The sequence below is a fragment of the Myxine glutinosa genome, chromosome 11, assembly GCF_964187855.1.
Source record: "Myxine glutinosa chromosome 11, kmMyxGlut1.1, whole genome shotgun sequence".
Classification (NCBI taxonomy): Eukaryota; Metazoa; Chordata; class Myxini; order Myxiniformes; family Myxinidae; genus Myxine; species Myxine glutinosa.
In genome coordinates, this window is record NC_136271.1 from 70600722 (window position 1) to 70626803 (window position 26082).

The 26082-nt window shown below is 47.0% G+C and overlaps 1 protein-coding gene across 8 annotated transcripts in view; it reads right to left on the reverse strand.

Moving 5' to 3' along the window:
* LOC137418139 (REST corepressor 1) overlaps positions 1–26082 on the reverse strand; it is a 64471-nt gene that overhangs the window by 6253 nt on the left and 32136 nt on the right. For 2 of the 8 annotated variants that reach the window (XM_068104133.1, XM_078786748.1), the window contains exons 5-10: positions 12140–12301; positions 11887–12005; positions 11500–11575; positions 11141–11377; positions 3184–3261; positions 2995–3052 (exon numbers count right to left, since the gene is read on the reverse strand). In XM_068104133.1, coding sequence (XP_067960234.1) covers positions 2995–3052; positions 3184–3261; positions 11141–11377; positions 11500–11575; positions 11887–12005; positions 12140–12301 — 730 coding nt within the window. Of the gene's footprint in view, positions 1–2994; positions 3053–3183; positions 3262–11140; positions 11378–11499; positions 11576–11859; positions 12009–12139; positions 12302–26082 lie in introns of all 8 variants that reach the window. The other 6 variants (XM_068104131.1, XM_078786746.1, XM_068104132.1 and 3 more) reach the window with 3 other exon arrangements.

The following is a 26082-nucleotide window of genomic DNA, read 5'->3' on the forward strand; positions in this document are numbered from 1 at the left end:
CACCACCACGAAATGAAAAACCTCACCACCATGTAATTCAAAACACCTCACCACCAAGCAATTTAAACACATCACAGCCATAAGACACGTAATAAAAACACCTCAGCCATAAAACACATAATAAAAACACCTCAGCCACGAAATTAAAAACACCTCACCACCACGTCATTTAAAAACACCTCACCACCAAGTAATTCAAAACACCTCATCACCACATAATTAAAAACACCTCACCACCATGTGATTTAAAAACACCTCACCACCACGTAATTATAAATACCTCACCACCATGTCGTTTAAAAACACCTCACCACCACATAATTCAAAATACCTCACCACTACGTGATTCAAAACCACCACAACGTTGTTAAAAACACTTCACAACCACAGAAACAAAAGTTTGAGGGAGTCGTTAAGTGACAACACAGACACTGCCCAGATGTGCAGATATATCGATAAATGACTGTACCTGAGTGGCCGTTTTGTCATGGTTTAAACCAATCATAATTCAAACAATTATTTTGCACAAATGTATTTGTAATATACGTGATATCACATTTTATAAGCAATTGAAGTTGAAAAAAAAAAAATTTCCCCATAAATTCCCCCCCAAAAAAAAAAAAAATCGAAAAATTTTCACAACAAATACCCTTGGGACATACCGACGGGAGAGATATGTGCATACCAGAAGTTTGGTACGATTTCACAAAAGTTTGAGAAAGTAGTTCAGTGACAACACAACACAGGACAGACACTGCACAGATATATATATATATATATATATATATATATATATATATATATATATATATATATATATATATATATATATATATATATATATATATATACCTCCTATATAATTTTTAATGATAGGTCATGCAGTACGAGCGCCATCTTGGAAAAACCGAAAAACTTTACACACACACACACACACACACACACACACACACACACACAATATATATATATATATATATATATATATATATATATATATATATATATATATATATATATATATATATATATATATATATGACTGGCTCTGGCAAAAGCAGACACATGGGGACAAAAATCAAAATTGAGATTTTGACATCATCTGATTCCCGATGCTTTTCTCTTTCATTTGAAATATACATTATGTTAATTGGATGAAAATTAACGAAATTATGGTATTTTAATGACAATTATATTTTCGTTTAAACAAAGGAGATAATTAGGTTCAAAGTTCACAATACAGTTCACACGCACAAAGAATGCGCACAAAGAATGCACACACGTAGAGCTTTTCATTCATACCAATCATGTATGTCAGGGATCTCCTTCGAATTACGATGTATGGCTCGTAGTAAAACATCGAAATTTTGCGATCTTCGTGTCTTTTTGACCGAGGAATCGTGACTTTGAGCACATTTTGAAGCTTAAGCTCTTGCATATGGCCCCCTCAATAGGAATTTATGACTGTCAGTGCCTGCAGGGGGCGCTATTTTTGATCTTCGCCCGAGCGCCACAAACCATCACCACGCCACTGTACTAATGTATTGTCCTTGTGCCAAGTTTGAACAAAATCAGTAAATGCATGTCCGAGAAATGGGTGAGGACGTGATCAATATCGTGGATTATGTTTTTTTTATTTTACAACTAAAATGGCCGCCAGTCTACTAGTCGGCCATCTTTGATCAGATCACAAAATAAAGTGAGGTGCACGTGTATGCCGTCAAATGCTGGTATTGTGCCAAGTTTGAACAAAATCGGACCACTAATCATTTGAAGAAATTGTTGAGGACATGTTTACATAACAAAATGACCGCCAGTTGGCCATCTTTGATCGCATCGCGAAACAAAATGATGTGCATATGTATACAATCATGTATTGTCGTTGTAACAATAAGGAACAAAATCTATCCATACATCTCCGAGATATGGTTTCAGACGCACGCACGGGCGGACAGACGAGACCCAATTCATAAGCCTCATAAAGTAGTTTGGGGGCTCATAAAGTAGTTCCTCAATCACAGACAGGATGAACCAAATGCTTTAACCCCACTTTATGCTTCTTGTGTGGGGTAACATTTTTGCCTTTGCCTATGTCTTGTACAAAGAAAAATGGGCTATAATAAATCCCCACATATTAGCGAGGAAAGAGTTATAATTTGGATTAAATACCAAGTACTGTTTTTCAGAATGAGTTTTTGCAGATATGCTGCTGCTATGGGGCAATGAAAACTTCCAACTTAAAAGATGCTCAAATAATACAAAAATCATCCATTACATCTGGAGCCTTTCATTGGAGGAAGGCCCTCTTGTGTTCAGGCCGTCAGTGCTCCTATGGTTGGCAGCGAGTGCCCCGGAAGCATTGACGGAAATCGAGTGGTAATCATATGTGTGGAAAAATTGCATGCTCAGTCAGGGGGTCACCCAGATAGCTCAGATGGCAGAGCACTGGTACGGTTTTCCAGAGGACCTGGGTTCGATTCCTGGTCTGGACATGTAGTTTTCCCACATGTGTCAATTAAATTCCAAATTCCTGCACACACTGTTAAGTATCCTGCTTCGGAGTGGCTAACCATCCAGGATCGTAACCCAAGCCAAGAAACTGCTTCGGTAGCAGACACTCTGCACATTAAATGATGCAGGATGACGATTTTTAACGGCTTTGGCTTGTGACTACAACATGTAATAAAACAAAAATTCTTCCTCGTGGGATTTGCAACTGCTCAGCTCATTCGTAATTACTTGTCATTCGTCTATTAAATTACGCATTTGCTAGGCCCCGTACTCTTCCTCTTTTAACCAACCTTGTGGTAAATGTTTGCCAACTCAAACACTCCAAAGGTGCTGGATTAGAGTTCCACTTCCCTGTAGCAGGGCATGCCCAAATGAGTAAACCACAATGATGTCGCACGTTGACCGAGTTTCAAAGAAATCCAATTTCGTTACATTTGCCTCACTAGGTGTTGCCATGCAACTCTCCGTGGCGGTGATATTCACCTTGCACGGTGAGCAGCTGCTCCTCAACCGTCCATCGAGGGTTCAACTTCATGACCAGCTGGAGGGAAAAAAATGGGATGGGGAGGAGGGCGAGGAGGGAAACAAGTTAGCAGTCTAAAACGAAATCTGTCTAGGATTAAAAACAGTACAGCACTTCCAGGGTTATGAGTAGGTTCCAGGGTCGAATACCTCTGGCGGTCGGTAAGCTTCCACACCTGCCTGCAGTTGCACTTTCAGTCGGCTGTTTGCCTGCTTGGCACTTTGCACCTGCAGTAAACATCAAATAACGAACGACTCACAAACGAAGCATCTGAAATCGAGTGGTAATCATACTTTGTATAATAGGCTTGATTGTTGCAGGTATAAAATTCAGAGGACATTTCACTCTACCAAGAATAAATAAAAGCTCTCCGACGCGACGGTGCAGAGTTTGAGAATTTGCCTCTGCTGTTTCTTCCGGGTTTGATGCTCGACCCGGACTAAGCTGTCGGACTGGTGTTTTGCTGGCATCACTAAATGGGTCATCAAGTAGGAAGTCGAGCTGTGTCCCTGCTAGCAATAGTCAGGCAGATAGGTGTATCCATCATAAGAATTGTGGGTTTAGACGTACAAGCATGAAATTTGGCACAGTCATAGATAATAATCTTATGAATAATTCCAGATATGGACCCACCGCAAAAACGTCCTATGGTAGCCATGGCGGCCATTTTACAAAATGGCCGTTTTGACCGCGATTATTCTTTACCGGACGACACAAATGCTTCTTTATGTTCTAATGAAATGACTAGATACACATATATGCCATAATTGTATTCTCCAAATGACCACAATTTGCATTTGTGTTGCCAGCAATGTCAATTAACCCACCAAGCACTGTAACGGTAACTTATATTACTAGATAGTTCCAGTTTGATCTTGTTTATACGTCACAATTTTCTCCACCACACTGGCACAAAGCGGTACATTTCAAACTAGCTTGTTTGCACTTGCATCGTCCCTTGCAACCCTTTTTGCATTTACAACAAATCAGCTCCCTTGATGAAATGCTGGCTTCAGGAAGCATGGACCACAGGGGTTTCCAGTTGTGGGGATCGATCCATCCCCAATCCCCAGGTGAGGGCAGATCCATAACAACCTTGAGCATGTTTCCCCAGCAGTGGCCACCCGTGTACACAGCCCTCTTGATTTGTTGTACCAGGGCTCCTCTGGTAGGGGGAATAGCTTGCATGGCTCGTCCTTTCTTCGTGAAGAGTGCCTGTCGAGCTTCGTCTATGTTGACGAGATTGCTGGTGCGATCGTAGAGAAGAATGGTGAACCGCTCGAGCACTGCCACAACGTCATCAGAGATGTCTGCTGTCCCCGTGGAGAGATGAACTAACGCTGGCGTCAATTCGTCAAATACTTTCCAGGTATCCCAGGCTGTATTCTTGCCCCGTGTATTAAATGACGAGACTGTGTCACACCCTGTGTATGCATGGAACATCGGGAGGGCCTGTGACTTATCTGGTCCGAGGAATGCTGCAATTTCATGTGCTGGAATATACCTGAAGTGCTAGCCGGTCCCAAAGGCCACCCAAAGCTCCTGGATTTTGAGTTTGGTTGTTGCTGCCACAGCCAATACCACTATATCTGTATCCACCGTACGCAGAAGAATTTTCTGAAATCCATCACGGACTGCATCCGCGAGCTGTATCATCATTCGTGTATCAGCCTCCTCATGGTCACATGGGGCAAGATGACTGGTGTCGCGTGCGGGAATGCACGTCACATCTGAACCATCCGTGGTGACTATCTGCTTATCTGATACAAGATGTGTGATGTGTTTTGTCAAGAAGGCAAACAGTTCTGTTTTGTTTGCATCAATTCTCAGGAACTGCTGCCAATTTCCTGGAAGAACAGTGGATCCGTCAACTCTCCTTCGAATGCCTTTCCCACGTTTGTCCCTGGCTTGAGATTTCAGGCTGTTGTCACGGTACTGGTCCCAGACTATATCCACACGACAGGCTCTTTGCAAGTGACCTTGTATGTGTGGCAAGAATACTTTCAGCGCATAATCATCAAAGGTTTTGGCAGCAACTGGTTTCAGAACGTTCACCAACACTGCCCCGTCAAGGATAGTGACGTCAGTATCTGGTTTTGGAGCATCACCTCTGACCTCTGCGCAACTCTCTAGACACCAATAGATCTGATTTGGTTCCCAGTCGTAACTTCCCAAGCCGAGATAAAGACGGGGGACATGCTTGGTTTTCATGGCGGAAAAATTCTGCAAGATCACCATCTCGTGTTTGAGACGCAATGTAGAGTCTTGAGAATAAAGAGCAGTCACTCTTTAGCGAAGTTACTTGCAAACTTGTCTTGGATTTCTCTCTTGGAGACGATCGACTAAACAATTGGAGTTTATTCTTCTTTATTGGCTCAGTAAGAGGTACGGTTCGCTCCAGTAGACGGTCTGCTCCGAAGGTCTTGTACTGTTGCTTACCTATCTCCTCAGCCTGTTGAACAGTAGAAACAACAGTTGGGTCAGCAATGTCTCTTGTGTCCAGCCGCAGCAAGTCTGTACTCTCTTCTAGGAAGGGGTTTCCCATTTCCTCTATTACTTCAACCAGACGTTTGACATGTTGAGTAAAGATTACCTGTGAACTATATGTTTGCTCATGGTGGCGTGTGTCTTGATTAATCCTTATTTTCCTTCCCTCCATGGATGCTTCAAACTCGGTAGTCATTCTAACCAGTTCCGGCCCAGCCACCATCCATCTTCTAAGAGCATTTGGATTTTGAGTGAGTCCAACAGCACCACCGTCACTCTTCACAGCAGCATTATTTTGCTCATGAGCCTGGTCAATGGCCGCCATTTGTAAAATGGCCGCCACGGCTACCATAGGACGTTTTCGCGGTGGGTCCATATCTGGAATTATTCATTAGACTATTATCTATGACTGTGCCAAATTTCATGCTTGTACGTATAAACCCACAATTGTTACACCTATCTGCCTGACTACAACAACTGGAGGATGGTAAAGATCCCATGCTGTCGTTAAACAACGAGGAGGCGAATTATTGCCAACACCCTGGCCAAATTACAAATTTCTGCCCCAACTATCGCTCGGAAGGCAAGGGAAACCCACAGTGCATTCCTTGCCATGAGACTGCTTCGGTAACACCAATGCCCTGGGTAGGGTACGATGCGTGATGAAGAAATAGAATAAATAAACAGAACCACACCAAAAACGTGGCACAACGCAGATGCATCCCTTTATCCAGGTAAAAAGGGCGCAACCATAGAAACCACTGTGGGAAGTCCAAATCTCCCGGGCTGTTGAGACACTACTGCAGCACCGCAGAACCTGGCAGTTTGTTTTTAGCTGATTGTCAAGGACTGCAATCTGGTGTCTCATAAAAGGACTCTTCTTCAGTCTTCCCTGTAGCTGATATTGACTCAACCTGAGAATACCTTCACAAAAACCATGCTGTCTCGCATGGACAACTTTGTCCCATCTCATCTACAGCGATCATCCATCCTCCTGGGCTTGGTATGTGAAGCCTTCTGGTGAGGCTGTCGCAATTCGATAGTTGCTTTCTCATCACAGGTTAACTGGATGAAGGTGTGGGCGTGCGAGATTATTGCCTTTTTTGTGAGGCTCGCATCAAGAGTTTCCATCCCCAGGCAAAGCCAGGAAACATCCAATTAACCCTCAAGACTGAACTCCATCATATCACTCTGTTCAAACTTCTGGTGATGCCTTGTTAAACCTGCCTCTGGTGTCTGCTACACTTCCATCCCCTTTCTCACCTCAGATGGTCTGACTGCAGACTCCACTCGAGACAAGGCAGAACATTTTAATTCTGTGTTTGTCTGCAAAGTTTGTGTGCCAAACCCATTCTGCTTTATCCCCATCTTATTCTACTAGTGCCTACTGAGCACTGACGTTTTCACCTGAGAAGGTAGAACGTTCCGACCAGCTTCAACTCGACCTTGGCAATAGGCCCAGACAGCATTAACGTTTTCAAATGCTGCAGCGCTTATTTTGCTTCACAGTTTACTCCAGTCAGCCTATATCCTTTACCTTATGTTGCTTACCAACTGCTTGGCTGACATGCTCAACTCCAGACCAGTAAGCCCACCTCCAATTTTAAGCAAGGTCATGGAATGATTAATTGTACCTGACAGTCTTTCCTCTTCTCAAACAGCCTCATCGCTGATCATCAGTTTGGATCCTGTCCCTGTCACTCAACTTTAGTTAAGCTGCTACTTCTCTCACCAAGTAATGGATGGGCCGCTGAATCTTAAACATGGTCTGGGTTAACTGTGGATATATCTGGTGAATTCTTCACAGAGTGGCACCGCACTCAGCCTGTCAAATTCTCTGCTGGTGGCATCCAGGGCATCTTTATTTCTGGCTTGCCGACTTCCTCCTCTCACATGGCCAGTCACAACGATGAAACCGCACAGATTAAGGAGAGTCCTTGATCAAATCCTGGAATTTCTCAGAATTTAGGTTGGGGTTCTCCAATGCAACATATATTGGATCGTCTTGCTCTCGTACTAAAATAAGTTCACTCAAGCCCTGGATAACCCTCTTTTCCTCTGTAAATGACATCACATGATGCCATCCCAATGACAGGATGACAGCAGCTGCTCCGTTCTCTGCTGATCTGGAAAGGATCAGATCCTGGTCTGACTAATGGAACGTCATTCATCGTCACAACAACAACAGGCATTTTAAGGCCATTTTCCCTGCAAGACCGGGGGTTAGCCTTGCGGTCCCCATGACGATCTTCTCCATTTTGCCCTATTTTCTGCATCTCCCCTTGTTAACCCCCTTGTCCGCATTTCTTCTTCGACCATCTTTAGCCAAGTCTTTCTCGGTCTTCCCGTCCTCTACTTCCTTCTACATTCATTTCCATCACTCTTTTCAACCAGTCACTTTCATCCTTCCTCAACACATGACCAAACCATCTCAACCTGTTTCTCTTCACAGCATCCATCACAGGCTCGATTCCCATCATCTTTCGCAATTCATTTGTCTTCCTCTCTCTCAACTATACTCCACACATCCACCGAACCATTCGCATTTCCACCCTTTCCAGCCTTCGTTGCTGCTCTACGTTCGGAACAGGCAGATATCGGCTATTTTTCTGTAATCGGAAGATTGGAGTCAGTGTGGAGTACCGATGACCGGTCGCAGTTGTAATGTACTCAACACAACCCAAAAACCTTGAATAGCTTTCAGCGTTGTTTAGGGTGAATTTCAATAAACAAATTTTTAAAAAACAGAGTTGCACTATAGACATTTGAAGAAGATGTGCATAAGAATTCTTTTCTAATTGATATAAAAAGCTCGCAATTGTTGTGTTAAGGGAAGAAAAAATTGGCTCGGTAATTTGTAAAACGTTAATACGGCAAATGGCTAGGAAATCATGTGTTGTCAAATTTATTTTGCCTCCAAACTCACAAAGAGAAAACTTACTCGTACTTTCAAAATCGAACCCGATTCATATAAATTAACCTACAGGCTTTAGAAACGGCCACAAGTACAAAGAACAAGTACAAAAAGTTTTAATTAAAACAAACGCCGCGTCGATGTTACACAATGCCTAGATGCAGCTGTGCCTATAACGTCGATGTTATAGGCACAGGACATTCCTATTGATTCGATTACTTGATGTTATTTTTGTGCAAAGTGAAAATATATCTCAGCAATTTCCCGTGTGTGGCGACGAATTTTTAATATATCTCGGCATTTTCCCGTCTGTTATTTCAGGCGATGTATGACTGACCATGCCGCGATTTAAAAAAAAAAAATCTCGGCAATTTCCCGTGTGTGGCGACACGTGAACGAAGCTATGCTCCTCTCTCCACATTATTGTGACGACGTATAAATTAAATATTTCATCGTGACGATTGTCATCAAATGGACGAATTTTTTATATATCTCGGCATTTTCCCGTCTGTTATTTCGGGAGGTGTATGACTGACCATGCCGCGATTTAAAAAAAAAAATATCTCAATGGACTTGAAGTTACAGACCTTTGAGAATTCATTTCGTTCTATAAAGGGCAACTTTCATCGGATTTTCTTCCCGTTTTTTTTTCAACCGAGTCTAAAACTATGTTAGCGACTGTGAAAAATGAAATGATATATCGAATTTGATTTGAAATAAAACTGTGTGAGAGAGGAAGACACCACGGGCCTACAAAACAGGCCTCAAAGCTATGCGAGTTAATAAAATGGTGGATATTTGTTTATATGAAGCCTCTCCCACAATGGGTGGAGCTATGGTTCCCAGAATGGGTGGAGCTTTGAGGTTTTGTCTTCTCTGCAAGAACAAGAAGAAGAACAACAAGAACAACAACAACAGCAGAGGGCACTCTATTAGCAGCGTCTGCGACGCGGCTAAAAACGCGATCGCTCCGACTGTACCCTACTTCCTGGCAGAGTACGTCTTGACGCCACACATTCCAGGCATGCATCAAAGTGTCTGTTAAATCAACTTTTTCACACTTCAAAGGCGAACTGACAGTATTCTGCTCTGCCCTTCCTTCCCTCATTTTGAGGAGAAATCGATGAAATCCTCATTTCCTTCACACTCTCCCCCTTCCCCACCCCCCCCCCCCCCCCCCCCGAGCAAAATGGGGCACGTTTTAACATGTAGTCTGTGAGATAACTGCTTTATTTGTCAGACCATAGCTGTGGCGTGCTCTCATGAGATCACACATAATCCCAAAATCTCAAGGCATATGTTTATTTCACAAAACACGTAACTAAACACACATGGATTACACATGCGTTGCATTACACAGTCTTTAAGAGCCCCTTTATATAACACGTTCATTTATAGGTAGCTACAAGATTACCTATAGATATAGGTAATCTACCTCAACGAATTGACAATCCATCGCTGAATTGATCGCACTTGACTGGTGGAAATGTAATGCCGCAAGATTCTCGAAACTCGCATGCCTCATACGGAAATACTTGTCGCCCCTTCCCCACCAGCGTACCTAGTGAAAGATTGTTCAGTGCGGCTTCCACAGCATACAATACCAAAATAAAACTTTCATCTGACAAGGAAGATAAATTCAAAACGAATATGAGCTTTGTCGACTTTAAATATTAAAATTCTTAAACGTGGCATTTTCCTTGTTTTGGTTCTTCTCACGCTAAGCTCGTGAAATCACCGGGTGAGCAGCCCCCACTCGTGCGCTGATAACACCATTTATAACACCGAGTCAATAGCCCGTTGTAACCCGGGGCTTCCCTCTACTGCATTTTCATATTTTGTGTTAAAGTTGCTTTTCACACGACCAGACAAGTTTGATATGCTTCATTTTATAATCTGTCGATATAGCTTATCGAATGAGCACACTTCCTTCCTTCCATGCAAGTGCTGCTTTATCAAAATGAAGATTACAGCACACGGCAGCTCATCGTTCGTTTAAAAATGACAGAATGCTGTGCTGTTCGATGAACCAATAGATTAGAACCGCCTTTAGAACCAATCGATTAGAGAAGGGATTTAAAATGTATTGATTCACAGCCATTCAATACTGCCAATACGTCAATTGCGAGCATGACACCAATCCAGTACAGTACACACTTCATGTGTGTGCAATGACATCATTATTTAATTACTTTCTAATCGGAATTGGTAGCACAATCTGCAGATTTTAATTATGCTATCTGTTTATTGTTTTATTTAATTTTATTATTTTTATATTATTATATCATGTTATTTTTATTTTATTATTATTTTATTATCATATTTTTATTTATTTATCTAATCAGTTACAGTAAAATTTCCTAATCGGCGGGCAGCACCAATATATATATATATATACATAATCATAATAAACCACTGCAAGAAATTCTGTCTCAACAACCTCACAGTTTACACTATTAGTCAAACTCTCCTGGGCAGACCAAGTGTCCTATTTGTAACTCATCACATGACATCCTCCATCTCTACCCAAGATAGTTTCTACCCTCATTAACTCTCCCCTATCCAAACTCTTCTTCAGAAATTCCTTTGTTACCATGTTTACTCACAACATTATCTGACATTGTTGATTCCATTGACAGATTGTATTAATTGAGCACTGACTGCATGAATTGTGAATAAAGAGTGAAACCCAGGAAATTCCTTACCTGCCTCTTAAGTGCCACCAACTCAGCTTCCAAGTGCCGACAAAGCTCTCCAGGTTCACGACTAGCAGATAATACTGACAGATCCTCCTTGGCCAGGTGCATGTCTCGCGGTGGGCGATGGCGAGCCCGGCCGGCATGGTGCGGGTGGTGCGGGTGCCTGGGATGCACCAAAGCCACATCTCGTCGTATAGCAGGCACTGTGTGATTGGGTTGTGCAGCCCAGGTTTCTCCTCCCAACTGCCAGATGCATACACATAACATGGCAGAAATACTACCTTTGATCACTCATTTGGACACTTAGCCACAAACACTCATTTTATTGCTAGTAATTAAGTGCAGCAACTCGTTGGATTCATTACCTCTGTCTTGGGCTCGTGTAGCACCTCTCGCGGTTTTACGCTTCCTTCGACTGGCCGAGCCTCTGGATCTTCATCACTAGCAATGAGAGCAAACCACGAAGTTTTTGTAAACAAAAGGGCAGTTTCACTCAGAGGTACCACAAAAGACATGGATCTTCAGAAAGATAAATCAAGGAAGGAGTCACCTTTTGTGCTGTCTACATATTAAATATGCCAAAAATGATTTTTTGATCCCTTTCCCTTTCTCCCCCAGCACTTCAAAGGGACATGCTATTAACTGAGTGGGATTGGGGGAGGGATGCAAGACGAGAGGTATTAAACAAATAAACAAAAAAGTCCAAAAACACATCACACTTCTACCCCTTTAAAAGTGCTTCTGAGATGCACCTGTCTTCACGCTTGCTCGCAAAACGCCGTGCTTGTCGGTCCATCAAGCTTGTGCGGCTGCGAGTTTTCTTCCACCCATAGTAGTACCGCACCAAGCTACCAATACTCTTATCTGGGAGCTGCTGGGAGGCCACATGTACATAACGAGAGGGAGGGTAGCACGTTGATAAAATAAACAACAACCAAATAAACCTGTTCAAAGACGGGCCGTAATGAAGACGATGCCTCGGACGTATGCAATCATTTGACAAACCATCTGTTGAATACGATGAAAGCTCTTTCCATGAAAGCTGAAGGCCTGCTCAAACAGCACACGATCTTCCACCGTCCACTCATCAGGAAAGGGTGTGAAGTTGGCAAGATCGATGAAGGAGCGTTCCACACTGTGCTTGTGCCACAACAACATGCCAAGAGCCTGATGGAGAGAAATAATTGGCAGGCAAGTCACAGAAGCCACACTTACCTAAATGGAGCTGAAAACAAAATAATCCATTTTTCTAGGGATTGGAAGTTGATGCAGGTACAGTAATAGCCTACACTTTCCAAACTCATATTTATTTATTAACGTAGGAGAACCACTTTATTCATTACTAGCAAAAGTACCTGGCATTGCTGCTGGGAAACGCAGGGTGTCTGAATGAATGAATGAATGAATGAATGATCGTTTTAAGGCCATTTTCCCCGCTAGAGCAGGTTAGGGTTAGCCTTGCGGGCCCCATGATAATCATGGTTCCCTGTTTGAGGCAATGTTTTTATGGCCGGATGCCCTTCCTGACACCAACCCTTGGTCGCCTCTTACGATGCGCAGAGATACGGTGTACCTATTCTAAACCGGGGTACACACCGTGATCATTCTTTTTTGTGACACATTTTTTGACACACACAGACACATTTTTGGTGTCTTTGTGACAGGAATATTCAGAGTGGCGGGGGGAGGGGGGGGGCGGGTTGGGGAGGAAAGGAGGGGGGAGCAGAGTGGGGGAAAGAGAAGAGGGGAGGGAGGGAGATGAGAGGATTAAGGGGGGAGAGGAATGGGAGGATGAAGGAGGGATGGGGGAGGGAAGGGGAAAGGGAGGGTAGAAGATGGGAAGGGGAGGAGAGGAGAGGAGAAACAGAGGGTTGGGGAGGGGGGCAGTGGGGAAAGGGAGAGGGTGATGGGATGGGGAGGGGAAGAGGAATTGGAGGGAGGGATGAGAGGGGAAGAGGAATGGGAGGAGAAGAGGAATGGGAGGGGAAGAGGAATAGGAGGGTAAGAGGTAGGGGAGGGTCGAGGGGAAAGGGAAGGGGAGAGGAAGAGTAGGGAATTCTCTACATAAATGTGTACCGTGTAGCGCCATCTGGTGGTGCTGGCAGAGGATATTATAATTTCCTTTTCTACCTCGGCAACGCTGAAGTTAAAGCACTTTTTCCATGTGTAAATTTGTCCACCTCCCCACACCTTCCCTCACTCTCCCTCACTCACTCTCCCTCACTCTCCCTCCCACTCCCAACCTACACATTATTTTTCCTCCCTTCTCCCCCCCCCCCTCCCCCATCCCTCACCCCACCCCTGGGGCAACGCCAGGTACTTCAGCTGGTATTAAACTGAAAAGACAGACAAACTGACAGTCAGACCGATGGACATGAACCTATTGCTTTGCTTAATCCCGCTTTACGTTTCGTGTGCATGGAGTGATAGATGCTCAAAAGTAATCAGTTTTATTTGTGGAAAATGTGAAAAATAAAAATCGGATTCTGCCCAGCGTGCGTAAAATAAAAATGCAAGGGCCAATAAACCCTTAAATATCGCGGGTTTGAATGTCGCAGCTTTGACCAATCGCGGGCAACCTCTTTACGTACCGATTTAGTTATCGTGGTGCTTAATTTCGACCAATCACAGTTTTTGAGCTGAGTTGTGAAGGTTATCCCGCACACCGTTAATAATGGTGCCAAAGCGTAAAACGATGGACAAAAGTGATTTATTTTTATACGCTGGTTTACGGGGAGCTGCTGAATCATTTATCAAAGAAACACATCGACATATTACAAAGGGAAACAATACAGGAGGTTAATCAGGGAGACATGGTGGGGGGTTTGCACACGTTACAGAAGGGAGTGGCCATGTTTAATATGCTTCAACGCAGCAGGAGACTTCCTCGTAAAGTAGATTTATATTTATTTTACATGATTATTTAAATTGTGATGTTTATTTTTGGCTGCCGCCCACATACCGCTAAATTTTCTCAAAAGCACAGGAACCTAACCCCTTTTTTCCCATAAGGCCCTTAGTTTTAACTTTCGGGGGGTTTGAATATCGTGGCATTTTTCAGGAACGTAACCCTAGCGATAATTATGGGTTTACTGCATATAGATTGCAGTAGATCCAAGAATGAACAATCTATAATAAAGTAGAGCGGCACAGACAGACAGACAGACCAATTACGTATTTTTCGGCATACAAGTCAATACCTTTTTCTTCCCCAGAAGTCCAAGCCTCAAATTGACTTATCTACGATTTCTTAACCTTTTTCTCAACAGGGATCGGCAAAGGTCATCGATAAACGGCAGCGGACCGCCAATTGGGAACCACGCCAATTGGGAACCACGTAATTAATGGTCTTTACTGTCTATGGCTATACTTTGGCACGTCATACATCTCTAATAACTTTTTACAGTAATAGTTTGGTAATTTTTTTAGAATCGCTAAGTTTAGGAAATTGCCTCGTTTAGCTGCCTCATGTCACCGACCCCACCAGGTACTCATGTCACCCAACACACCTTCGAGTACACATGAAGTGCCTGATGGAATTACTTGAAAAATCAGTGTTGGACTCATTTCCAGTAAAAAACAAAACAAAAACAAAAAAAACATCCCCCTTTCACTGCCACACCATGTGCCGCCATGGCACCTAAGAACAGATCAAACCTTAGGCTTGGTCGGAGGTTCGGAGCGGGTTCTCCGCTAGTTTGTAAAAAAACATATATATATTGTTGCGAATATGGAATTTGGCCTCCATATCCGCTTGTAAATATTCCCCTATTTCTCCAATACTCCCCAACTTTCCCCAATCCCCCATTCCCTAGTCCCATTGCATGTAAATAACACTCAGTAGAGCCGACCTTCCCCTTATTCCCCCATTAAATGTCGTGCCCAGGTCCACCGCACCACACGTAGACAACTTTCGGACATCTTGCTAGTTATTCTTAATCTATGTCAGTTAAGGACTCGTTTCCATTAATTCTGACTCTTCGTTGCACCAGAATGTGATTATATGGCATCAGTAGTGAGTTTAGGACCTTTCCCATACCTCCTCCCATCTTCTTCCCCCGTCTACAACAACAGAGGGGCACGGCGCTGCGCGGGGGGGAGTGTGCGTCCTCCCACCGGCTTGGTTAGCCGCCATCGACAATGCGCTCCAGACAACGCGCTCCAGACCATGCGCTCCACGGGGTTACCACAAAGGGGCTCCTTGTCAGCTCCTCGTCAAGGGCGGAGCCGGTAACCCCCCCGCACGCACCCAATGAGAAGCAACGTGCCGATTCCACGAGGCGGAGCTAACGAGCCGAGGGCGTGTCACTCCCCCGCCGGATATACGCGGCCCCGCGCCGGATGTGACGTGAGATGCGCCCCGCCTGAGAAAGAACGTTGCCTGCGATCGCTGAGAGAGAAAGACCCGCCTGAGAAAGAACGTCCCCTCCGAGCGCGGTGACCTCCCCGCATCTTTGGACCGGACTGTACCCTGCTTTGAGCCAAGAGTGCACCTTGAGCCATCGCTATCTGCCTTTCCTAGCCATCAAACCCCGTGTGAGTCAGCCGTTGTCCCGTTTACCTGTCGTCTGTCCGGGGTTAATATAAGAGTGTGTCTAAGTGCCCGTCTTCCTGTGATATACCTCTAGCCCCTGTAATCTAACCTTTTCCGTACGAATATAATTGAGAATCGAAACATTGGTGTCTGTCATTATAATTCAGCCGTGTGTCTTCTTTTCCTTTATTGATCCAGCGTAGCGCGGCTCCGTCAACGTCGAGTACAATCGGGTAATTTGTGCGGACACGACGGCCATTCCGCTCGGCCCACCTTAACATCAAAGTCGTGTCTGTAACAATTGGTAGTCAGGAGTTGGGATTCGAACCTGGGACTAAATTTATTTAGCCCAAATTTTGGACACCAATTGTGTTAGTACTGTAACAATTGGTGTCGAGGAGTGAGATTCGGACCCGGGACTAAATTAGTTAGGCCCAAATTTTGGGAGGGAAAATCGAGCCGGAGCGCGTACGGCGCTCGACCAAATCGATCCGGAGCGCGGTCCCGCGGTTACTGCGCTCGACGAAATTATAACAGCAAAATTTGGATTGGTGTTACGAAACTCGAATTTTGAAAGTCGCGCTATGGCGGATCAAGACGGCTGGGGTCCGGTAGGGGAGAGTGAAGCAGGGTCGGTCCAGGACCAAATTGAGGGACGCGAGGAGAGCGAAGCAGTGACGGCGGCAGGGTCGCAAAATAGCGTTGTCACGCACGAGGTGGCCACGGCGTCCACGCCCGCGGCAGCGCCCCTGGTGGATTCGAACCTTTTCCTCCTGCAAATGAGGGCCCTTATGGAACAAATGGTGGGAATGAGGGCTGATAGTGAGCGGTTGGGAAACCAAATGGGGGTAATGGGGAACCGGATGGATGCTCAGAGTGAGCAATTGGGAGTAATGAGGGACGAAGCGAGGGGTACTGGTGAGGGGTTAGACAAGAAATTTGGGAAGTTAGACAATAATTTTGAGGGGTTAGACAACGGGATAAAAGAAGTGAAAAATGGGTTAACGGGGGTAGAAAACAGAATGGCCGCTCAGGAGAATCAGATAGAGGGAGTGAAAAGTGGGTTAGAGGGGTTAGAAAACACCATGGAAGGCAAATTGAGGGACATGAGGGACCAAGCGGAAAGGGAAGTTAACCAAATGGGGCAGCAGATAGAGGGGGTCAGAATGGGGGTAGAAACCAAACTGGATGCTCACAGGGAGGAAATGGAGCAGATGAGGGTGGCATCTGGGCAGGAGATGCAAGTGATGGGAGAGGAGATCAGAAGAGGAGTGAGTGAGGAGGTCGGAGGAGTGCGCGAGGAGGTGAGGCACTGTGAGGAGCACATGGAGAAGGAGGTGAGAAAGGGGACTGTAAAGTTACAAGGGGGCATAGAGGACCTGACGCAGGAGGTGGAACAGCTGACGGAGGGACAAAAAGGACTAACGGAGCAGGTTCAAAGGAACACTGCAGTATTAGGAGGTTTAAAAGCGACACAAAACGACATAAAAAACGACTTGATAGCGACAAAGAGGGAATGTCAGATGGTACGTGAGGGACTGACAACGAGGTTGGACGAGGTGATAGAGGTAATGGAGACGAAGGACCGGCAGGTGAGGACGCACCTGGAAACGGTCAAGGTAGCCTTAGAGGACGAGCTTGAGGAGACGTACCGGGGAATAAAAGAGGTGAAGCACAAATTAGAAGAAGTGGAAGAAGGGATGAGCGAAATTAAGAAGCGACGGAGAGGGGATAAGAAAGAGATAAAAGAGGAGATAAAAGAATTGGTCCAAAGTCTGTGTTTGGATCGTGATGATGTGCTCATTAACCGGATGAGGGATTCGCAGGTGATGGAGGAGAAGCGAAGAGGAAGAGGACCCGGTGTAAGTGGTGACCAATATGGTCGTGCGTATGATGCGCCAGGGGATTTAAAAAGCTTGGGGATTGGTTTGGATCCGGGTGTTCGTGAAAGGCCGTTGGTGAGGTGTGTGACAGGTCTGGTGTGCGAAAGAGGAGGTGTGCGAGAAAGTCCGACTCTGGGGTGTGTGAGGAAAAAGTGTGTGCCAAGGAGTGAGGGTGTTGGCGAGAATGAGTCGGTCGTAGCGTGTGTGCGAGGGAGCACATGGAAGCGCGGTGTGGTGAGTGTTACAGAGGGTGTAACGGGAGAGTGTGCGCGAGAAAGGTGTGTGATGGACAGGTACATGGGGAAAGAGTGCGCTGTCAAAGGCAAGGAAGAATGCACACCTGTGGTAAGTGTTGCAGAGGGTGTGACGGGAGAGTGTGCGCGAGAAAGGTGTGTGACGGACAGGTGCATGGGGAAAGAGTGCGCTGTCAAGAGTAAGGGTGAGTGCGCTGTCAGGAATGGAGGTGAAAGTAGTGGGAGTGACATGGAGCGTGAGTTAGTTGTGACAGGTGAGCGAGGATGTACACCTGGGATGGAAGGATGCACACCTGGAATGGTAGAGCGTGAGTGGGAATGCACGCTGGAGTTGGTGGTGAGGCACGTGATTGGGTGTGCGAATGAGGGCACACCTGTGATTGTCACAGAGGAGGTGACCGCGGAGGGGGCGCGAAGCGGTGTATTGGTGAGGTGTGCGAGCAACGAATGTGTGCCAAAGTGTTCGGTGGTCAGGTGTGTGACCAAGGCTGTGAGTGGAATGGGTGTGCCTGGGTGTGTAAGGAACGGTACAAGGAGCATGGAAACGGCTGGAGGTGTGAGCAAGGAACGGGCTGCGGGGTGTAAGCAAGCAGGTGAAGCATCGACGGTGACCGGGTTAAAGGTTAGGTCGACTTTTAGCCGAAGCGGGCCCTCGGTGCGTGCCGGGTTTCGCGTGCCGCGAGAACCAGCGGGGATCCGAGCCACGGCGGGTTCGAAAGGACCGCCGTGCGCGATCCGTGCTGGGCCTCGCTTTGAACGTCCGTGCTCCACTAGGCGGAGCGGGCGGCCCGATAGAAAGAGTCGTCATGGCGACCACTTTTTGGTGAGGCATTCCGGCAGGCCGAGATCGAGCCATGGGATGGCTCCGTGCCGAGATGGTGCGTGGGATCTCGGCCCGGGTAAACCTCCTTCCCTGCACCGAGTGCCGGACGCATCCAGCCGCTGGCACAAAACAACCAGCATCCATTGCTTCGCTTTACGAAGCCGGGCTTTGGACAGGGATTGGCGCACCGAGAGGTATTAGTGAGGAGACTGGGTGATGAGGTTAGTGTTTTGGACCCAAAATTAGAGAAAAACAAAATTTGATGATTGGCAAGGGATTGGCAGTAGTGATTGGCAGATGATGGGTAGTGATTGGCAAATTTTTAATTTGTTGAAATTTGATGTGCAAAATTGGTAGTGAGAGACCCCCGACGTGGTGGGATGGCATCCCTGCCACCCTTTCCATGTGTGTGGGGCAAAGGAGCAATAGTTTATGGGGTGTATGGCAGTGAAAACTAGCCCGGGTGGGTTAGGATATGGTGTGTAGGGATCTAGCGAGGATTGACATTAGGTGACGTTAAGTTTAGTTAGTGACTGATACCTGTAGTAGGGACGCAGGTAGATTAGTATGGATGATAATGACGTGGGAGCGCAATAGTTTAAAGGGACGACTGGGAAGCGCAAGTTTCAGAAGGGAGTAGTTAGCTGAGATGATGCTGTGTGTGTGAGAATTGAACAGGTGTGATTGCACAGGTGTGCAACTGGACAGGTGTGTGGAGCAGTGTATGAGTAGTGAGTGTTGTGGATCAGCGCGAATGCGCTTGGGGAGAGAAGGGTGCAGGTGGCACCAGGTGTGAGAGCACAGGTGTGCAAGTACAGGTGTGTGGAGAGAGTTGGAGTAAGTGGTACGGAGTGGTGTGCATGGTGCGAAGGTGTGGATGGGGGAAGAGTGGACCCCCTTTCACGAGTACCCGGGGCGGGTAGTGTAAGTGTTAGGTAGAGGGTACAGGTAAATTGTGGTTGGATATTGGCATTTGTGGTGCGGTGGCAGAATGGTGTTGTGGATGGGTGCATTAGTGTTGTGGAAATGGCTGGGCGTGTAGCCTGTTAGTGTGTGTAGTTGGTTGGGCACTCCACCACTGTGAGGATGTCGGCCAGGTGAGGCCGCAGGTGGGCTCTGGGAGCCGGTAGAGTTGTGGATGGGGCCCGAGGATCCGGAGGATGGACCCGGGTAGCCCAGTGCCAGAGAGGGCACCGAGTGGGGAGAGTGCCAGAGGGCCTTCCCCAGGTAGTTAGGTTAGGGTAAGGAGCAGGTAAGCTCGGAGGCAACTGCAGTGGTGGAGGTGTGCAGGTGGGTAGACCCACTGGGAGAGGTACACGCCACAGCCCAGAAATTGTGCGAGGGCACCGGGAGATGAATCGGGGGAGTGAGACCCCAAATTGAAGCGCACCACAGTTTGGCCAATGGGAATTGGTTTTTAGAACCCATAGTGTAAGAGGGCCAATGGTTTGGCCGGAGAAAGACCCCGGGTAGTGTAAAGTTGTTAAAGTCATTTAGGAAATAGTTAGGATTGATGAACCTGTCGCACCATACGCAGCCACTTACCTGTGGTGATGATGATGACTCCACACCTGTGTTTTCTTTGTTTGTTGCAGGAAATGAAATTGCTGTGTGGATTGTGAGACGCATCACGACGTGGATGAGACATTGGGGTGATTCCATCTCTCCCTCCCTAGGAGGGACTGATGATGAATTGGTAATGGCAAATTATGATGTTGAGTTGAAAATGGCAAATTTTGATGAGAGTTGAAAATGGCAAATTTGATTGGTTAGGAGGGAGAGAAGACGAATTTGGTATATGGGAGGAACGGGGAAGACAGTAGGGATGTTTGTTGATTTGTAAAGTAGATGTTTATGGGTAGTGTTGTGTTGTGTGGATACAGTAAGGGGTAAGGGAGGGGCCATGTAGGTTACCTGGTGGGGGGGGGGGGGCGTACGATAGGAACGTACCTGTCTCACCTGGTTCCCATGTGCCCCCAGTGTGCATTACCTTATATTGCGTGCACTTTTGCGCCCTTACCACCTTACTCACTTGTTTCTTCTTTTGTCTCCCACCTCCGAGGATCTGGCTTTGGGGTAGAGAGAGAGGAGAGAGAGGTGCTGGCTGCGCAGTTGTGGGCCTGCACTTTCGCTGTTTGCTGCCGGGATCGATACACCATATGGACCGCAATGTTTGTGGCCACCCACAATGGACCGCAGTTCGTTTGCGGCCAAGCACCACCCGGGGATGGACCTATGGGTCAACGTGGCACCTATGCCATACAGGTGAACCACTTTTAGTTAACACCAAGTGCACCACAAGAAGAGCAAGAGACACCTGCAGGGTTAGGGGTTGTCGAATTTATTTTTATTCCAATGAACAATGGTGACTGCACCGATTGGTGGTGGGGTGGTGCTTTTGATGCTCGGGAAGGGTGCTCTGCACGTTATTAAAGGCCGTCGGCCACAGAGCACTCGTGGGTTGGTGTATCGATGCTGGCAAGCGCGCTCTCTCTATGCATAACATCTGCATGTGTTCCTCCAAAAACAGGTCCTGGATCGTAGTGTAAATAGCAGCGTAGTCGTGTAAATAATGCTCCCTACCGGCTGTATGTTTAGTTTGCGAATTCTTTCCGGATTCGGTTATCCTGTGGGTGTGTTTCTGTGAGGAGAAGGGTGCAACGTCGCAGGGGGACATATTTACTCATTTGTGAATATCTGTAAAACTGTCGCACTCAGGGTAGAGTTAATAGTAGAGGGAACTACATCTGAGTGCCACACTAAAGTAGGTAAAAATTTATCGGGTCGGGACGCCCCGAGGGTAGAGAAGGGTGCAATGTTGCGAATATGGAATTTGGCCTCCATATCCGCTTGTAAATATTCCCCTATTTCTCCAATACTCCCCAACTTTCCCCAATCCCCCATTCCCTAGTCCCATTGCATGTAAATAACACTCAGTAGAGCCGACCTTCCCCTTATTCCCCCATTAAATGTCGTGCCCAGGTCCACCGCACCACACGTAGACAACTTTCGGACATCTTGCTAGTTATTCTTAATCTATGTCAGTTAAGGACTCGTTTCCATTAATTCTGACTCTTCGTTGCACCAGAATGTGATTATATGGCATCAGTAGTGAGTTTAGGACCTTTCCCATACCTCCTCCCATCTTCTTCCCCCGTCTACAACAACAGAGGGGCACGGCGCTGCGCGGGGGGGAGTGTGCGTCCTCCCACCGGCTTGGTTAGCCGCCATCGACAATGCGCTCCAGACAACGCGCTCCAGACCATGCGCTCCACGGGGTTACCACAAAGGGGCTCCTTGTCAGCTCCTCGTCAAGGGCGGAGCCGGTAACCCCCCCCGCACGCACCCAATGAGAAGCAACGTGCCGATTCCACGAGGCGGAGCTAACGAGCCGAGGGCGTGTCACTCCCCCGCCGGATATACGCGGCCCCGCGCCGGATGTGACGTGAGATGCGCCCCGCCTGAGAAAGAACGTTGCCTGCGATCGCTGAGAGAGAAAGACCCGCCTGAGAAAGAACGTCCCCTCCGAGCGCGGTGACCTCCCCGCATCTTTGGACCGGACTGTACCCTGCTTTGAGCCAAGAGTGCACCTTGAGCCATCGCTATCTGCCTTTCCTAGCCATCAAACCCCGTGTGAGTCAGCCGTTGTCCCGTTTACCTGTCGTCTGTCCGGGGTTAATATAAGAGTGTGTCTAAGTGCCCGTCTTCCTGTGATATACCTCTCGCCCCTGTAATCTAACCTTTTCCGTACGAATATAATTGAGAATCGAAACATTGGTGTCTGTCATTATAATTCAGCCGTGTGTCTTCTTTTCCTTTATTGATCCAGCGTAGCGCGGCTCCGTCAACGTCGAGTACAATCGGGTAATTTGTGCGGACACGACGGCCATTCCGCTCGGCCCACCTTAACATCAAAGTCGTGTCTGTAACAATATATATACATGGAAAGCGTAACTAGAACCGCTCGTCGTATATTCATGAACATACAGTATGAAGCGGACCTGTTCCCGATTGCTGCACAAGTTCTACTACTCATGAATACATATCGGTTTTTGCCCCATCTCTCAATGGTGAAGAATCACTTTTAAAAATCTCAGATCCGGATCTTCACCAAAATCTAATCATTTCGTCCTTGTCACATACACTACCTCTCCACAATATTTCGGCTGAATCCACCCAGACAGACATGGGTGAAGACATAAACTCCATCAACCTTTGGTGGCGGAGGTAACTAGCCAACCAATAATGAGCACGCACTCACCAATTACATTTGATCCATCTTTCAATCCCAATCATATGTATGCATCCTTATTAGCCTGTATGTGTATGCATTATTAGCTTCATCGATGTAGTAGCCTGGTGTTGGCTTAGCGGTTAGGGTGCCGGCTTGGGATCCTAGGATCCTGGGTTCGAATCCCGGTCGATCGCTAATTTAACACCAGGGGGGTTGACTCAGCCTGTCATCCTTCCGAGGTCGGCAAATTGAGTACCAGCTTGCTGGGATGAATGATCCCGGTTTAGAATAGGTACACCGTATCCCTGCGCATCGAAGAGGCGACTCAGGGTTGGCGTCAGGAAGGGCATCCGGCCATAAAAACATTGCCTCAAACAGGGAACCACGATTGTCATGGGGCCCGCAAGGCTAACCCTCGCTATAGCGGGGAAAATGGCCTTAAAACGATCATTCATTCATTCTTATTACGTCATCTCAAAACGTGTCCCATAAAGTCACACAAGTCATACACGGCAGCCTTTAAGTTGGAAGTTGGGATGTTCGCTGATGAAATGGTGGGAATATAGCTGTGCATGGGAAATACGGTGGCGGCGAGAAATTTACCTCGTTTTAAATACTGTACCTCTATGTATGATACCAAACTTAAGATCTTAAAATAACTATTTACATTATTTATCTGACTTGTATGCTGAAAAACATGGCAGTGCAAGGATAATGACCATATCAAAGACTATTCAGTAAAGTGTTACGTGGTCCCCTCGGTGACTACCTGGTCTCGGTGACCCCCGGACCGTGAGAGGACCTTCGCCAGAAAGTAGTATTATATAGATGCGCTTTCGCAACGCAATCCCTATGAATTCCACCCACGAGACACTGATGTTCAAGAATATATTTCCCAATGGTACTGATACCATACAATTTCCAATGACACAACCACGGAGATTTTCCCCGAGCAATCAACAATACACCACCATCAACAATCTTTCAATGACAATCAATTCCCTATGAATAAGATGGCCATCCTATATACGTGTGTCCCGGTGAGTACTCACGACACCCTTATGGTCTCGGTCCCGCACAATGTCTCTGGGCCCCTCCTGACCAAGATGATAGTCGGCGTCGCCGCACTCGGGCGGTTGAACGAACCCCGGGTGGACGTCTCCACCGGGCAGGTATCGTACCAGGCCCCGCGGCTGCAGCCTCTCGTGGCTACGCGGAGCGGGCGCGGTAAAGCAAGCCAAAAGCCCCACGCCACTTGCCAGGCGTGCTAGGCCCCAACCTGCGACTCATACGCGTCTTTTTAGACGGGGCCGCGAACGGTACCAGACGCGGGGTCGATGCACGGCCCCACGTCAACTTGACGTCTCCACCGGGTCGGTATCGTACCAGGCCCCGCACTCCTCTCGCCAGACGGGCTTCGGAACACCGCTTTGTCACGCAGCGCAAGGTCGAGGCCACCTTTCGTCCGAGCGGGGCGAGGAAGAACAAGAAGCATACTCGTCCTTTTTTCCTCGTTTCGTTTCCTCTTCCGTTTCCGGTCACTTCCGTTTCCGGCCACTGGTTCAGAAGGGCTCCTGACCCTCCAATCACAACAACCCTTAATATACGACACACGGATAAGCAAAGATCTGAATATTAATTCACATAGATATGTAACACTCCCCCCCTTCAAGAAAGAAAGTTTGACCCCAGCGAAAACTTTCGTTGCCGGCCAACTTGGATAAATAAACCAGATAACTCAACCCCCAAATCCTCAGTTCCCCTGGGCAACAATTATCCCAACTCAAAAATAAAGCAACAAACTCTCACAAAACCCCCAGATTACTCCCTCTGGACTAAACACCAGCAACGACATTGTCCCTGCCAAATCAAACTCCCTCTCATGACCCTCTGACTTTGACCGTCAGCTTCTTGTGAATGAAGGTTAAGGGGTTGATCAAAGATCCAAAGTTACGCAACTCGATAGCACTTTTTCCGGGAGGCCAAGCCGAGTATTCACTACATGGATGCCTTTAGGAACGTGAAGTTCACGGTTAGTCCGTGCAGGAAAGTTCTCTACATGGGCGCCTTGAGGAACGTGGAGTTCACGGTTAGTCCGTGCATGAAAGTTCCCTATATGGACGCCTTTAGGAACGGCGTTCACGGTTAATCCGTGTAGGAATCTTGGCTCAGCGGCTCCGCCGCATTCAGTGCTTCAACTTCTCAGAACTTCCCTAATAATTATGGTGGGACCCCTTGTCCCTGTAGTCCCACGAATAGCGGTCTCCTTCTCGGCCACTACTTTGCCAATCCTTCCTTCGGGAGCTGCCGTAACTCAGGGAGCCTCCATAATAATATTGATTGCGGCCACCACCAAAACTACCGCCCAGTTGTCCTCTCCTGTAGACCTCTCGACGCCTACGAAATGCCTTCCCTACTGTTATGGTCCGACCCTCCAAATCCTTGCCATTCCAATTCTTCTCTGCCTCTCTGGCGTCTTTGGTGCTGGCAAACGTGACAAAGCCGAACCCTCTGGACTGTTGCGTTTCCCAGTCTCTTACCAACCGCACGTCCACCAGCGGCCCATATCGGTTGAAGACAGAGGTCAGAACTTCTTCCTCTGTTTTGAAGTTCAGTCCCCCTACAAATAACTTGGCACTTTTGTCGCCATCCCGAGCTGGTGTGGTGTTATTTTCCCTGCTGGGCTCTTGACCAACCCTCAGGTTACCATAAACTTGACCCCCGGCCAAATCATTCCCGATAACCACAGATACACCCTCTACAGGAAGCGTGGCTTGTAAACCGACGGTGACCGGTCCTGACACCAAATCGGACTCCAAATGGATGACATGAAGGGGAGCACTAACACCGCCCCCAATCCCCTGTAAACGAACACTATCCCCCGTTGCCGTCTCCTCGGACCATGGCAAAATGCCTTCAAGCATTAAAGATTGATGTGCCCCTGTGTCCCTCAATATCCTAACCGGTTTCCGGTTAGTCGAGGCTCCATCCCGTGACACAAACCCCTCTGAAATAAATGGTTGGTAACCCTTTTGATGGCGATTTCTTACGCTAGCCATCGCATTCGGAGTGGTAATAGTCGGACTCCGCTCTGGGTTGTCCCTTTTCATGAGGTAACAACTGGACATCAAGTGTCCAGGTTTCTTGCAAAACGCGCAAGTAGGCCCGGAGGAAAAACTCGTGGTCTGCCTCGGGCCCCCTGAAAAATAAGTTGGTCTTG